This window comes from Corvus moneduloides, chromosome 9 (genome assembly GCF_009650955.1).
Source record: "Corvus moneduloides isolate bCorMon1 chromosome 9, bCorMon1.pri, whole genome shotgun sequence".
Classification (NCBI taxonomy): Eukaryota; Metazoa; Chordata; class Aves; order Passeriformes; family Corvidae; genus Corvus; species Corvus moneduloides.
The window spans coordinates 20,271,673-20,288,973 of record NC_045484.1 but is presented as its reverse complement, the minus strand read 5'-3'; the positions used below and the strand labels follow the sequence as shown (position 1 = coordinate 20,288,973).

General features: G+C 40.0%; 1 protein-coding gene across 1 annotated transcript in view; it reads right to left on the bottom strand.

Annotated features, from left to right (window-relative positions):
- The window catches only part of ADGRL4 (adhesion G protein-coupled receptor L4), a 73,500-nt gene extending 57,668 nt beyond the window's left edge, over positions 1-15,832 (bottom strand). Inside the window, exons 1-2 of the mRNA XM_032118166.1 lie at positions 15,220-15,832; positions 13,650-13,799 (exon numbers count right to left, since the gene is read on the bottom strand). Of these exons, the coding sequence (XP_031974057.1) occupies positions 13,650-13,799; positions 15,220-15,340 (271 nt within the window). The 5' untranslated portion in view covers positions 15,341-15,832. The remainder of the gene's footprint in view (positions 1-13,649; positions 13,800-15,219) is intronic.
- Between the last annotated feature and the right edge of the window lie 1,469 nt (positions 15,833-17,301).

Here is a 17,301-nt window from a genome sequence, read left to right as displayed (position 1 = left end):
TGATTCTCTCCCCCACCCCACTGGGGAAAGCAAAGCAGCAGCTGTGTGGGGCTGGGTCACTGGCTGGAGTTAAACCATGACACACAAAAAGCCTTAACATGTCAGCTAAAACAAAGGTGTCCATTAAAGATGATGTTATTCCCTACTTTACTTCCTGACTGGTAACGACTGACATGGTAAACTGGAGCCAAATCAACCTAAGAAAGTGTATGTAACACACACGAAAGTCTCTTCAGATTGCGTTAAGTCATGACAGAGGATGATTTCAGCAGAGGAGTGAAAACCATGCCTGGCTCCAAGTACAAATCCTGAATGTTTGAAAATCTGATAAGAGATCATTTTAATCCACCTTTTGAAATACCTACTACTGCTAGTGGCTACTATTTTTTTCCTGTAAGTATTGCCAAAGAGACTACTTAGGAAGCAAGGTTAAAAATTTCCAGGAGGAGTTTAGTTGTAGTACTATCCAAGTAAATATAAATTTTTGATTTTGTACAATGCAATTACTTGTGTGACACAAAGCACTAATGTGTGGATGTTTTATTTTTTAATGGAATGTTACACCTAAAAATTCTTAGGACTGGCAAGGGAAAAATCCCTGGGCCTAAATCTCATTTGGTGAAAGCTTGTGTAGTAACTTTGAATTTAGAGAAGGCCTTTCAAATATGATAAAAAGTTTTTTTAATGGGTCCTGTTATATTATAATTTTCTCTCGTCTCGAGAGTTTAACACATCTTTTCAGTGGACTATTTGCAGAGATTCTTCCTTGCTCCAAAGTTTCTACAGAAGTTAAACCCAAATTTGCCTAGAAAAGTTACGTTGAGCTAGTTTCTGGCAGCAATCCAGCAGCATCTTTATATCTGCACAGCATTGTGATTATCTCACAAATTCACAATACTTTAATTCTGAACCCTACTATTTTCCATAGAGGCAATATCTTCAGTGCTAGTCTGAATGCTCTGAATGTTAAGTGTCTGGCTCTGGCTGGATTCCCTACATTTTTTGTCTGTGAACACGTAGCACATGGCTCTTGATTACTACTTTTAAATTGATCTGTGTCTGCTATGAAAATATATTGCTTCATAAAAGTCTTTCAGGGTATCAGCTTCCAAATTAATGATTTTTCTCTCAAGCTCTGACTTTGAGAGCTTACAGTACAGAATCGTGCAGTCCAGCTACTTGAATCAAATTGAAATCCATCCATCTGCAATTCAGATCCAAATTCTTTCAGTCCTCTTGGCTCATCTCTAGGTAAAGAGCAGCTGTTGTCCTGTTAAAGTGACTGTAAATAATTCTAACTTCAACAGTGAAATTCACCCCGCTTCACTGGGGACCACTTATCCCCAGGATGCTCCTGGGTTTGGTCTTCAGCTGGTGGAGGCTGCATACTGGTGCTGCAGGGGTGCTGCTTTGCAGGGTCTGGCCCTGGCAGAGGCAGTGCCAGGAGATGTGGCAGCCCTGCAGGGCCGTGTGCCCTCCTGGGGACACAGGGATGTGGGGACACGATGCTGAGCCAGAAACCCTGACTTGTGCTAATTGCACAGGGTGCTCACACCCATACAACACAGGTGAGGAGGGGAAAAAGGGTTTCTTTCTCTTATTGTTTTGTCCTTTTTCATCCCCAATAAGCCTGTCACCGTGTTTTTTAGGGGTTACATGTGTTCTGCAGCACAAACAGTGCTGCACCAAAAAGAGGCTTGTTTACAGCAGAGAGTCAGTAAAGTGTTTAAAGGAAGAATTTTCCAGTAAAAAGAGATGGGCCCTAACTAAGAAGGAAGGTACTAGTTAAAGCAACTCTATCAGAATAGCAGATGAATCACAATGTGATATAGCACTATTTGAAAGGATGTTTTGAATGGAGCTGTCAGCAAGTATTTTAATAGCAAGTCTTCAGTTTCTGCTTTATGGGGTTTTTAACCACCAAGAAGAAAACATAAGTAACAAGGAGGGATTTAGGAATTGTTTAGTGCTTGGCTGTTCAAAGAAAGAAAAGAAGCCTCCACATGCATTGCAGCTAATGAAAATTGCCATTATGGGGTTTTTTAGTCCATTTGTGAATGCTAAGCACTGTAATAATGCAAAGTCCTTATGATTTTCTAAATCTTCTCAATAAGGAGGATATTATCTACTTATTTAATGACCCAATCTCTAATGGCAAGGAGCTGCTACCACCAGCAGCTCCAGCTCATTCACATAGCTCCTCTCCCTAATTAAAAGGTCTTTACAGTTAAAAATAAAGAAATAAATCAATCAAAAGCCCAAACTGCCATCAGATGATAAGAAAATAAAAGGCACTTCAGGGACAGATTTTCAATTGCTTGGCATCCACAGCTGGGAGTATTCTTTTGAAACAACCCAGTCCTCCTTTAGGCACCTCCGATAGAGCCAGACAGTTCAAAAGTGCTCAACATATATTTCTTTGGAAAATCCATCCCTAACTGTGGCTTTGTGTCCTACAGCCATTGTGACTAGCAAGACCCAAATGTAAGTCACCTACCTCCCTGCTGGAGGAATGTCATCAGCATCACCCCTTCTGCAGGAAACTATAATAAAATACCTTACTGTACTCATCTGTGCTCTTGCCACTGCTTGCTGCTGCAAGAACACAGGCAGCAGGTCTATTTTTACCATGCTGCCAGTGAAAGCAGCAATAGCTGTGCTCTTGGATTTCTCTTGCAGCACTCGAAGCCAGATGTCCATATTGCGGCACAGACTCCTTACTAGCTTGAATATCAAGCTCAAAATGGAATGTTGCTGTCTGCATGGCATTCCTTGAGGGTAACATGCCATTGCCAGGCTAAAAGTTTTCTTAATGGTCATCAGTCTAAGACCAAAACTTGAGTTTCAAGAGCAGTTTGGAGCTAATGAAGCTGCACTATCTTTCTCTGAGAACAGAGAATAAAGCCCAGAGGTTTTTTAGCACATCCCTCCACTCAAACAAGAAGCATTTGGTGGTATTAACATACTACCTGTTTATTCAAGAGGAAATACAAAAAGTTCAGTTAGCAGTTCTTTTTTTCTGCAGTCTACAGCTGTGTAAATATTATCCCAGTCTCTCCTTTGACATCCACTTAAATCTCAGGCCTTGTGTGCAAAATGATACCAATGGAGCTCAACACTTGTGTACCCCACTGCTGTGTCCTGACACACCTAGGACTAAATATTTGACTTCTGTGAGACCAGTGGTGTCATATAATACATCCCTGAAGTGACCTCATTTTCTAAAGACAGCTTTACTAAGAGTTTCCTAGGTCTTAACCATGGAGCTGAGTATGATGAAAGAGTTACGGAATCACCATACCAAGATTTGCATGACAACACTGAAAAAGAACCAAATTGTAGTTCTGCATCGTTTACAACTGTAACCCTGCACAGTTTCTATTTTGATCTGCTCAGATGAAAAGCTGTGTTAAGTTTTAGAAACTTCTCATCTCTGTTTTCAAGTCACTTTTGAAGGCTATTTGCCTTTCCCATTTTCTCTGTGGTAGCTAAGGAGACGAAAGTCTTTCTGTATGCACCAGATATCCCTTACACAATGGGAGAGAAATACTGATATTTTTGTATTGCACAGTGGTCATATTTATGAATTGATGCATGCTTCATCATAGCTCTAAATAATGGAACACTTTGGATAGGAACAAAAGGCCTGAAACTGTTCGTCTGAATACCTCCAGCTTCCGCTCCCTTCTGAACTCCTTACAGGCTGATTTCGGAAAGGTAGAGCTTCCTCAGGATCAATACTACCCATGAAAATGATTTATTCAAGAGAAAAAGTAAGGCAAAGCCTTCATCATAATACAATTTTCCACCTACTCCTTTCCCATCACCACAAGGAACAAATGCAGGACTCAGAGTTCCTATTTCGGCCTGCAGAGCTTAGCTGAACTTCTCTTTCAGTCCATGCCAACATCCTGAAGTTTCTCTGGCATGTCTTTAGGGCCTCTGATGTTACAGGGATCAGTGATGAAGACTGTCATGTGATGCATAGATTATTGCTGCCATAGCTCCCTGCCCCCCATGACACTCCCGATGCAAACTGTGAAACAAAGCTGTGTTACCCTCAGCCCTTTTGAGCTTTGGGGATACCCAAAACCCACTATAATGTTGGAGGGCAGTGAAGATTACTGTACTCTGTCCCAGCTGGGGACTGAACATGAGAAGACAGGACAATGGTTGTGGGAATGGACCCACAGCTCATCTGCACAGATGGGGCAGGAGAGAAGCAGTGGTCTCCTAGTGCAGGATGAACTCACCTTTTCTCTTAGTCTTCCACTGGTAAAATTCTGGGAATGAAACCTGCAATACCTCAGACTAATTTCACATTTTTTAAAATTGAGATTCAGACACTTTGCTGCAAATAAAATGTAAATATATAAACATGCAAGTCACCACCCAGGCTTATGCTCTCCCTCACTGTAACTTATGTAGATTGCTGCCTATGTGCATAGCTTTCATCACAAATAAAACATAAAAGCTGGTGCATATCCTGAAGAACTATTTTTCTTTATTGCAACAACATTACACGGAGCCTAGTAACATAAACAAAGATTAGACTTGGCTGTTCTGAACAAATAACCGTTTATTGTCAAGGCTTTTCAGGAGCTTTCATTTTCCCTTTTGAAAAACAAGGTCCTGTGCCAACCTAGCAAATGTGTAACATTAAGTAGTAAGCAAAATAAAGGGACACCCTGCCAGACTAGTTTATAGACAACCTCAGAGTGTCACAGCTGTACATGTCCAAGCTAAGACAGAAACCCAGTTAAATGAAGCAGACATATTAAAACTCCACCAGTGGAGTCCCTTGGGACATCGCTGCTGTTCCTTAATGCTGCAACCTGCCTTTTGAGCAGGAGGATACACAGGAGGAGCAGTCCGGGGGCAGAGCGGTCCCTGCTGCTGGAACAGCACACAGCAGAGCACAGCCAGAGAAGCTTTCCCCTGTTTCCCATCCTGGCACAGTGGCAAAGAGCACAGGACAGAGCTGTCTCAGCCCTAAAGGAGCAGCCAGGTTTGTGATGGGCAGGTGGAAGGAGAACCCCCTGCGCCTCAGTGTGTCTGCTCTGGCTGTGGTACCGCAGCTGGTGAGGCTCTGGCCTCTGGTGCTCCTTGAATGTTAATTCCACCAGAATTCTCAATTTTAAAGCAATTGTGAATCTCCTAAACCCAGCCAGAAGTAATCACACAACAAGCTATCCCTTAGACAATGAGCAGAGATTATTCAGCTTCCTTGTACCCCAGTGGAACTGCAGCTTCCTTCCTGCCTGTGATTGGGGCTGTGATTAACCGCACAGTTCAAGGTGAAAGAAGAATGTGGTTCCAGGCATGTATGGCTTTCTTTAACCTCAGCAAAACACAGTGCCAGATATTTCAATTAGTGTGTACCAAGGTCACAAAATCAATTTCTTATCACCAAAAAACACACATACTGTAAATTTCATTTTCAAGCCACAATCTCTAAATTAAATCTGTGTACCTAAAAAATATACAGTACAAAATTGAAGTCCTTCATCCCCCTCCTTCTCCTGCAGCCCAGCAGCATTTTCACAAACATCACCTGTCTTTGTGCTCTATATTTAGAGCACAATGTTTGGTTAGATTCTAATCTTCTTGGAGAACGTCATTATCTCTTTCTTTGGCAAATAGAGGCCCAAAGTGTCAATTACCTTCTTAAACTCTTTCATACACACAGGGCTGAGCTGGGTTTGATATTCTGTCTGCCAACAGCTCAGTCGGCAATTTTTCACAGTCATACACAGAAAAATTGTGCACCAGCATATCATCCTGGATAAATTACAAATTTCAAATGTGGTTACATACAACTTCACCACTCCCGACCGGTATGTTCTGGCAGAAGAAAATAAAACCCAACAATTTAAAAAAAGGCAAAACCCCCAAAATCCTAAGCGGAACACTTTTCTGCAATTGAACTCTATGAGTTCAGTATAGAGTCAGAGAGAAAAAAGTTAAATGAGTGTACAAGATTAGTGGGATATTATACGTAAATCAGCATAGCTGTGCAGAAATGACATAATCTTTTATGTGTGTAATTCCTGATGATACATCCCTTCTTCTGTGGGTGACACTGACTTCATAGCCCCAAAGGCAGCTCAGAGCCTGATGGCTGCAGCAGCCCCTACCATGGGCAAGTCTGGATTGAGAAGTCTCAAGGAAATGGAATGCATGGAAGCAATTTCTTTACAATAAGTCCTGGTCTTTCCTTAGCAAAAGCTAATTTTGTCTATACAACCACAGAATGAGTAAAACTGACAATTTTGAGATTGCCTTACATTTTTTTCATAGAAAAGTCTGCTTTTTATTCACATGCCTACCTATACACAGCTCCCTGTGTACATGGCCTTGTGTATTTAATATACATGTATGAGTAGACATGTTCAGGAAATACTTTTCATCCTTTTACTTCAAACCAGCAAGTGAGAAGAACATATTGTTACTGTTGGATCTCCTGGGACTACTTCAGATGTTAGAGACACAGGAAGGGAATCATATCTCTGGTAAACAGAGAGTAAGCAAACTCTGACATAATAAGTTTAAAGCTCCTTAAATGAATTTTCCCACATCCTCTAAACTTGTAACATATTGATTCCTAGTACATAAAGCAGGATGAAAGGAGTATTTTCTCAAGAAAGGAAATTAGCATTATTTGGCAAGGGTTAAAACACACTTTGAATTAAACAAGTAAGAAACCATCCAAGTGCAGACAATCAGTCTAAAAGTTTGGGTAAATTTTTGAGAGAGATAAATAACTTTTTTCTACCACATCATCTACACACATTTTAAAAACTCTTTTTAGATACTAACAGGACTAATTGAAAAGAGAGTCTGGATACGATTAAAGATATAACAAAAGGAAGTTGTGTTTCTTTCTGGTCCTCTCAAAAATGCATTACTGCATTTTAGTCATGCTCAAAGTACCATTTCAAGAAAATGTAAACAAAAGACATGAAAAAAATAGAGGGGTCTTTTTTTTTTTGGTTCCAATCTGTGGATGTAATGAGTCTATCTAAAAAGTCCCTGAAATGGACTTTGTCTAAGGCTTCTTAAAGTTAGTGTCAATCTTACAAATGGTTATTGTGGGCTGTGTCTTCGGCCCAGGTGAACTGTGTTTTCTGGCAGTAGGGAGAAGAGCTAACCCTCTGAAGATCCTCTCTCATTTGGGTGGGAAACAGGGAGGGATTTTTTCATATGAGAGAGAAAACCGGATTTGACACTTTGGATGCAAAAAAATGTTTTGAGTCAAAATGTCTTGGACTCAGCCATGTACAGAGGTAAGACAATTGGAGTGAGACACCCTCCACCATGCCTTATTCAACAGGGTTGTATGACTGCAGACATCCTGCACTGCTTTCTTTCTGACTCATGTTCTCATGCATCACCAGGCACTGTTGTAACACATGCTCCCCTTTCAAAGGCCTGAACTACTCTCAAAAAAATTCAACTAAAATATAATTTAAATAGTAGCTATCAAAAGTAAATTCAAGGCTACAGAAGCTGTTTTGACTAATGCTATTAGCCAAGGGTATGGCTATTTTCAGGAACATAAACATAACTCCATCCTTTGTGGCTGGAAGGCAACCATACAGCAGCTGGTTAGTCCCCTGCAACCTACAGACATCACAGACATCAAGCCCTTCCCAAATTCCAAGAAAAGTGTGACATCTTGCACATGAAAAGGCAAAAGCCATACATAAAGCTGTAGGTCCCCAAATGGCCAGGAACCTGCTGAGTTAACATTAACACCAGCACTTTCCTAGGCAAGTGGACTGTCACGCACCAGCAAATCAAATCCTCCCAGTTAATTTGTCCAGAATTTCAATTCCATGATTTGCCTACAGTTTTAATCTGGAATGTGAAATTGAGATAACTCAGCTGGGTAATATCTCACAGCTCAGCAGTCAATCTCTGCACTTCAAGAGAAGTGAAAAAACATCCAGCTACATTATCACCAAAGAAGACATAAGGGAAGAAAACATTCTGTCCCCTGAAGAGGAACCCTGAGGCCACAGGCTTAGTTAAATATAATACCTAAATATGCAACAAACAGGGAGGTGCCTCCTAACAAATCTTGGGATAACCAAAATGCCAGACACCTAAACCTGCAGTAGGAATTCTGAATTCAAAGGTGACTCCTGCTCTTTCACACAGCCCACACTGTTTTTACCACGCTCCACCCCGAAACCATGTAAAAGCTCCAGCAGAATATAGAGGCAAAGCAGCAGAGATTAGGAGATGCAGGAGGAGAAGGGGAAAGGAAAAATGGTAAGGAGTATGTCAGAAGGGCTGGGAATTAGTGGTCATCTTTGGCCCCCTGTATAGCACATTCCAAGTTTTCCAAGCTGTCACACGCTGAGTTGAGCCCTGTTATTAGCATTTGGCTAAGGCATATCTTTCTCCTGCTGTGCTATGTTAGAGCAGCTGCAATTTGCCTTTTTATAGCTTGTGGTAACTGATAGCGGTGAAATAAATTTAGGAAGTGTGTGGATTGGATCTTCCATATCAGTGATTTCAGACTATTTGGTAAACACAGAAGTGACATCCAGTGATGTATGCCTGCTGGTAACCAAAAAAAAAAAAAAAATTCTCTTTTAGTGAACCAGCACTTGAATTAGATAATTTTCTATTGAAGAGCACTTCTGGGTAGAATAAAATGATTATACACAGTGGCTTTACAGGGTCATTTTAATTTGAAAGCAAAAATCCCTCAAAACAATACACAAATTGGGTGCTGCAGGATGGTAACAGTGACACCAGTGAATCCAAACAAATTCAGTGACTGCAATAAAAGTCAATGGTGGGACTCAGCAATATCACGTTAGAACAAGGAACTGAGGTCTTACAGGAAAACTCCTTTTTATAGCTGGCAAAAGCCAGAGAGTTGGTTGTCTGATCCTCCATAAAACAAGAAAATATGTTTTTGTTCAGATATTGAGCATGCTTTCAATTTGATTCAGCTGGATTTATACAAATTGCCCTGCGTTCTAACAGGGATTTTGTATTTTGATACAAAACACCACTTTGCACTGAGGTATTTTTTACCTCTGTACAATGATAAATCCTCCCACACTGCACTTCAGAAACAGAGCTACTGCCTTACTCCAACAGAAAGTTTCCCTGACAGCCTAAGACCCCGCTCAATATTTCTGGAAGAGCTGTAACTATTTTACAAGTAAGACTGATTAATCTTGCAGTGTAATTTGCAAGTGACATTTACAAGGGAATATTGTGTAGGGATATCTGGGAGGGATATTGTGTTCAGGCTTTTCCTGCTTGCCTGCCTACCCTCCTGGAACAAACAGCACTGCTTCATTTTCCTTCCGTATTTTACAAAGTTAAAGTAAACACTGTGATCACACTGTTTACTTTAATTTCCTGCAGTGTGCCAGCAAAGCAGCAAATTGGCAGTCAGCAATCAAGAAGCAGCCAGCATTGAAACAGCAGAGCTGCTTAGGAAAGCATCACTGATGCCAACTCATTTTCCCCTTTGTTTTAAAAATAAAATATTGGCTTCTATGAAGTTTTACTTCTACCCCTATCTTTTCTAAAGGATCTGAAATTTTGTTTGTTTCCTTTAATTTTCTTTTGGAAGAAAGCTGGAATTATGAACAACACCTAATTTATATGTCCAACTCTTTTTATATAAAGAAATGCATTTACAACTATGGCAAATATATTCTATTTATCTGTAAAAAATCTGTGGCATTTTTGCATGAGAGGAAGTTAACTTGTCTATAAATCAGTTGTTTCTGGGTATATCTTTATTTTTTATGCCAAGAGCTTTAGCCCATGTTACTTCAATTAGGTGTGTGGTATTGTCAAGCTAAAGCCTCATGCATTACGTACAGAATACACATCTGCCCAAGAACAGTCCTAAAAAGCAAATAGATGTGCTATCAGAGGTCATTCTCTCTCATCTAATACTACATAAAGCAAGGAATATAAATACAAAAGAAAATGTAAAAAGACTGGGATAGTATTTTGTACCTCAGAGGTGTAAAGCTTGACAAGGTGACTCATTTATGGCTTTCTGGAAGATCCTGTACAGAGGGAATTTATTGCTATGTAGGCTATAATTCCAATATATAAAAGAGGCCAGATACCACAATCAGTTATTCTCCTGACTATGTGCATTCCTGCACATATTCTTGCTGAAGACAATGAGATTATGAAGAGGATTAGCTTTTTGTTAGAGTGGCCAAAGTATGCCTTCAGAAAGTCCAAAACATGACCTAATTTAAAGTGGTTGAAATCTTGTGGGAAAGATTGTAAGAGGATAATTATTTTAAAAGCCATGACTTTGACACCAGGAAATTAAATTCATATCTATGTGTTTTTATCTATACACAGCAAATCCAATAATCTTGAGCTCTCTGCAGTCACTTAGCCAGCTGGCAAAGGGAGCAAAGTCAAAACTAACAAACCCCATTCCTAAGGTATGTTGACATCAGTGATTCATGATTCATCAATAATGGTGCTAGGAAATAAATGTAAGAGGGCATTATTGCCTTTTGCAGCACAGAAAACCCAAGGGAAAATGTCTAAGTGTGTCACATTGAAAAGACAGGGCTAGCAAAGAAATAACTTTTACAAGTATTTAAGAGGTGTTACAAGCAAGTGAAAATAGAGAAACAAATGTAAACCTTTCAAAAACTGTAAGAATGTAGCTATAAATAAAAATGAAGAGTTTCTCAGCTATGAAAGTTTAAGAGGACTAACCTGAAAACCAACACTTTCTGTTCAACACGTTTATAAGGAGAAAGAATTTGAATTGCTTGTTTCAGAATAAAGTCTCAAAACAATGACTGTTCTGCTTTAATTGTCTACCAGGATAAGCACAATGAAGAAGCTGGATCTAAGTTATGCAAAATTACTAATGTTTTTGGCAGCAATTATGACTCTGACAACCCAGCTAAATAACTAAAAGGGCAAATATGTAAACACAATGCACTATATAGGCTCTTTAGAAAATGCCTGTATTAGCACATAATTGATGATCTCCTTTGAAGGTGACTGCACTATCATTGTAAAAGCCCAAGATTATTAACTGAATAAAAATGGGTAGCTATCTCTAGAACAGCAGATACACCTGCTGCTTTCGCCACACAGAACAGCAAGATCTCATACATCATTAAACAACTGAGGCTTTGCTTTACGTTTTCACAGCTTTAAACTATTTATGATAGGGTGTAGCCTATATTTCTAATCCTTTATAGAACCTACCCAATTAAAATTCTGGTTACTTTTTTATGCCATTAGAGAACTACTGCACAATATTAATAATGCACCGTGTTACATGCTGCCCTAGAGAAACATTGTCTCTCTTTCAGGGCCAGCAGCCACACAGTTCTGATATAAACTTTGCTGCTTTGCTGGAGGGTAAGTGACTTTTGTGGCTGTTGAGGTATTTTACCAGAGAAAATGTTGGTCTCCTGACATGAGGCTTGCTTCAAACCATTGCCACTTAACTGCAAAGCGCCACAAATACATCTAGTATCTTGTTCGCCTGGACTGACATTGGAAATTTTATTTTAAAGACTGAGTTTTCAAACACTGGGTATAATTCTTAATAAAAAATTAATGGATTAACAAGATTTGTGAATGCATATTTCACTGCACTGAATTTTCTTTAAGTGCTCAATAAATGTTTTTATGAAATTTGAATGTAGATTTCTGTAAGAAAATACAGATAAAAGAGAAAGTAAGAAAAGGTACTGTATGAGGAAAAAAAAGCATGGAAGGTAAGATAAATCTGTGCTCACAAATTTGGATTTAATAACATTATAATGGGTACATATATAATGGAGGGATTTAAGAACATCAGTCATGGCAGTGAGAAAACCAGGTATATTTACTGCAAATTTCATTGATGATTCATGATCAAAGACTTTCTAGACCAGTACAGACAATGTAGTGGGTGCCAGATGATACTAGGTAAGTAAATGCTAGTTTGATTTATTCCAGGTAGTATTGCTAAAATTGACTTGGTTTTCTTCTTTCTCTGCATTATTCACAAATGTAGGCCCTTGACTCTGCAAACATGATGTGCACTTATCGTTCAAATCAGCTGACTTTTTCATGGTACTAAAACTGAACTAGTGCAAGAGCAAAACCAGTGTTGTGAAGGCCATTTCTTAATTTCTTTTGAACAGCTTGATAGACAAATAATGATTAACCTATCAGGGCAAAGATAACACTAAATTCAAGAAATATGTTTAGAAACTACATCAAACTTGATGCAAATAAGAAACTGACAGAACAATGTTTGTTCAGACTTTAGAAGGGAAGGCAAAGGGCAAATAATAATGCTGCCTACACTATCTAATGGGAAGTCACGAGGGCTTATGGAGGAGATGAAGCTAAGCTATTATTAGAAATGTGGTAAGTGCACATGGGAAGGAACATTTACAAGCTGCAAACAAAAAACCTCAACCAGACATCAGAAAAAATGTTTTCACAATTATGGTGGTCAGAAACTGAAACAATGGCCCAGAGATGTGCAGGTTTCATCCTTGGAGATACTCAAAACTCAGCTGGCCAAAGCTCTAAGACACCTGCTCTAAGTTTAATCTGCTCTGAGAGGGGAGCTGGATGAGATGACCTCCAGAAGTCTCTTCCAAAATAAATTATTCTATGATTTTTCGATTTATTTTTTATTATTTTAGCTATCTATACTTCTGTTTAAACATTACCAGCTCATAAAAGGGTAGACATGTTTCTTAGAAAAATGCCTTTGCATTTCTAAATTTTCCTAAACATACTTCCAAGCACAGCATGGCAAATGAGCTATAAAAATCCAAAATACCTGTTGGCTGCTTTCCTGTACTCATACCAAACCAAAATGTTCCTGCTAAGCAGTAACTGCTAAATTTCCCAAAACGCTTGAAACACAAAAACTGACCTGGTAGATGGTTGCTACTCATAACTACTTCTCAGGGTACTGAAAACTGACAAGATTCATATGAATTTTAGCCTATCTGCAGCTGGACATAACCATACCTAACAGTGAAAATAAGTATTAGAGACATTCATAGTAGAAGAAAACTCAAAAATGAAGGCAGGAAAAACATCCTTTTCTTTGGATGAAAGATAGAGTCATCCAAAAGCAGATCCCTTAATAGGATTTCTGGCATATTTCTCTTGCAAGAAGCTGTAGTAGAAAAATCAACACTGGCATGTCTCTGCGGCATACACACCTCCTTGGTTTTCTAGAGCAGTCCAGGAGCTGTTATTTGATGGTGATCAGCTGCTGGGAAGAGTGGCCAAGTGCTGTGTGTGTGGGGCAGGGAGCTGAGGGCTGTGCAGTAGCCACCACAACAGCCGTAAGCTTCAGAAATCCTGAGTCACAGGGGAAATTGCTGAAGGTAAATCAGCAAAGATGCATTATCAACTCTCATGGAAAAGGAAAGCTGGAAAACAGGTCATACACAACTGAGATGCATAGCATGCTGTATCAAAACACTAGGCTGAGAGTAAATGGGACAATTTCTCAGAAAATGGTAACGTTTTTGTCTTTGAAAGCATGTTAGTGTACGACACTGTTGTGACATAAAGTTTAATCCTTGAACTAGTGGGCTCTTGAGTAAGTTTTCCAAGCGAGCATATAACAAAAAAACATATAGGTAAAATCTGTTTACCTTTACACACTGTTATGCCATTTCCTGTGTATCCTTGGGAACAATAGCAGCCTGTTGTCCCACCCTGAACTTCACACCTGGCGTCTTTGTGGCACGTCATGTTGCAGCTTGGAGAAGTGCAGCCATAGTCCAGCAAACTGGAAATAAGAACTGAAACAAAGGAAAATCAGACTTATTTTCATTGTCTAAAAACTTTATTCTGAGCTCTGAGCCAAAGGTTTCCACAAAATGGGTGTATTCCAGTAAACTTAACATCACAGACTCAGCTGTACTGCATGATAGGGAAGAGCCACCAGCTACAGGGGTTTCTGTGATAAAACACCAGACACGGTAGATAAAGAACTCTAGTGTGTTCTTAACCAGTATAAAATTGGTAAACAGCTTAGAAGTTACTCAGTGATCTAGGGGAAACATTTGGTTGGCTTTCAAAGCTCTCTAGTAGTTTCCAGTAAAGCACAAGCATTTATTTGCACTCTGAATTATGTATTGAGCATAATCCAAACTGCCCTACACCTCCGAGGGAAAAATACCAAAGAGGGTTCCCCATAGCAGACTTTTTATTTTTATAAACACTCCCATACTTCTGTAGCTAACACATAGGCATGGTCTGGTAGATCAAGATGAAATATCACATATTTACAGCATTATGACAGCGCAATTCAAAAGTTATTTATGGTGTGGCAAATTACTTAAATTTAATCTCTTAAAATACCATAACTACTTTCCCATTGTATGAATGTATATGGTTTTCAATACAAAGAAAAAAAGGAATCTCTTATTTTGAGAAAGCTTACAGATCACCGTACTATCACACACACCCAACAGATAAGATATGAGGCATTTAACTCAGAAGGGAAAGTAAGTTTTTTACTTTGTAGTTTATAAATTTTTAGCAGAACATAGTGAAAGTTGCAGAACACAGAGATCCTACTGAATGCTATCTTCCCCTGCAGTTCTGCTTTTCCCTACCTAAATGTTATTCTGGATATTTGCTAGCCTAATGTTACAGTTTCATAGCCTCATGAAATCTCACTGAGATGCTGTTCTCTTGGACAAATTAAGACTTCATGAAAAATTCAAAAGACTGAAAATTACAGACAATTTTAAAATAATTATGTATAATCCAAGTCAACTTAGTGGTCAACAAATTTTACATTTTCTCTATGTTTCTGAGAAGAGAGATCTTCTTCCACAGGGATTAAAACAGAAACCTGTGGGATTCTGTTGTCATTTTACTGTTTTCAGCATGTGAAATCCGAAAATTTCCCAAGCAGATGGAGAGAGATAAGGAAAAAAAACCCAAAACCAAATGCACAGAAACCCACAAAGTTCCTGTCTTTTTCAGTACAAAAGCCACAGTGAGATAGACAGGTGTTTTGGGGTTTGGCTGTGGGATGGTACTAACCATACAATTACCAAATCCAGTAGCAGAACTGATCAAAGCTACAGGGACTTCCAGTCCTGTGTATCCAGCAGCTTTCAACCATCCCCGATATAATAATTTCTCCTTGCCAGATCCCACTCCATTCTCACCTGCCACACGCTCCCCAGAGACAGAGATTTCACCTACCTAGGAATGGAAGCAGTTTCATTGGTGATGCTGTTGCTGTGCCGTGCCTGGTGCAGAGCCCCTGTGTCCCAGAAAAACCTTCCCGCTTTAAAATATCTGACCGTGTGCAAAATACGCACATATGCCTATCAGGAAAGTGGTGTCCTGGTGCAGGGGCAGCCCTGACACTGCCCTTCGTCCCAAGCCTTACGCTTCCAAAAGTTCCTGAGGCTCACAGGTAGGACAGGAAGAGTCAGGAGAGGCTGAGGACCTGGTCTTCTGGCAAATGGGAAAACAATGAGAAAGTAAAAGGGAAGCAAGAGGCTGCGTCTTGCAGAGGATATCAGAGGGGTGAGGAGGTTAGAGGAGCATGGAGCTGTTTGGGAAGTGGCTGGGGCAGGGGGAGGGTGCAGCTGGAAGGGGTGACTGCAGCCTGCTGGCAGTACAGGAGCAGCAGCAGCAGAATGGAGCAGGTGGAGCAGATGAGGGAGGGTGAGGAGGAGGTGGAGGAGAATAGTAACTTGCTCAGTGTTTATGAGCTCAGAGGTAACGGTCTACATGTTTCCTTCCACCTTTTTCCTGCTGACATGAGTATATGTTAGCCCTGAGACTCTTTGTTTGGAATCAGTCTTGGCTAACTTCTGTTGCTCTTACTGCTGTCTTCAGTTTTGAGATGGATCTTTACTACAGTCAAGCAATGTTGCTTTAAGGTTAATGGAATGTGAGGGAGGTACAGGAAATCTCTGAACTCGGCTTTGTGAGGAAAACAAAGACATAGACAGGGAGGAAAGAGGCAGGAAACTCGGGAACTGAAGGAGACCAAATTTCTATGAGTTCATGGGTTGCATAATAGGACATATTCAATATAGCCTTTGGCATGTCTTTGTGCTTGACATGAGAGCAGTTTTGTTCTCATTAAGACATCCTAATGACACTTCAGCATGTACTTATATCATGCTTGATATGGCAATATTTTCTCTAATCTTGCCATGGACAATGTGCCTACAGTCTTTTCCCAGCTTCCTGGAGGTGGTGACTCTCATGTTGAAGCATTGTAAAACAAACAATGAAATGTGCCTGTCCTTATAGATGCAAGCTGAGGGACATGCACAAACAGCCATGCTGCTGAGAGAGTGGAGAATCCCTCTAAGGTAAGTAAAACACATGAGGCTGTGGAATGTCACTGTGACAAAACATATCATGTCTGACTAAAAAGTTTTGAGGCTGGGATTTTGGTGATGGGAAAGCGTCAGTCTGCTCTTGGGAATTATCTCTAGATGTGGCAACATTTTTTTGTAAACTTTTTAGTATCTATTTGCTCACCACCATTTTCCAGCCTCATGATCACTGCTGGCTGAAGTTCAGTGGGTTAATCTACTCAAGCCAGGGAGGTGTGAGGCATGTAGAAGTAGCACGTAGGTGTCTGGTTGGCACAAAGTACCTCTGGAGCACCTTGGCAAAGAGAGAGGAAGCTCCAGGAACCGGATGTTAATTTCTGATGAACTGCAGAATAATGAACAAAGGGTCCAGGTGTAGGAAGACCTTTTTCCCTTCTGTTTGACTTTGTGATGGGGGGAGAACTTAAAGGGTAAGAGAGGAAGGGACCAGGAATCAGTTTGTTTTGTTACGTTTTCCCGTAATCTAATGCATGGAGACACAGAGGAACAGAAAATCAGCTGACCTAAGGACAACTTTGATCCGCACATCCTGTCCTTGTGCTGGCATGTGCTGTACTGTAAGCTCAGCTGGTGTGTACTAACTTACAGATCCTGCTGCTAAACTTCAGTGGACTAATAGGGGCTGAAAACCTATAATGCAGAAAATATGTCTTTTTACTCCCCAAAATCAAGATAAAAGATGATGAGACTGACAGCTGGTCTGGGGGGTCTCACAGAGTCAGACCCGAAACCAGTCAGAATTTACCTGTGAGAATGTTACAGTGACATTTTGCAGCTTCAGTAAAACCCACAGAGGAAGCCAAGATAATCAACAAGAGAAGATGTTCTTGACACAAGGGGAGGATGTTCTTGTTATGGGACATGAAGAGTGCACAAGGAAGAACTTGTGGATAATATGTAGCAACTATACTTTTGCTTGCAGAGC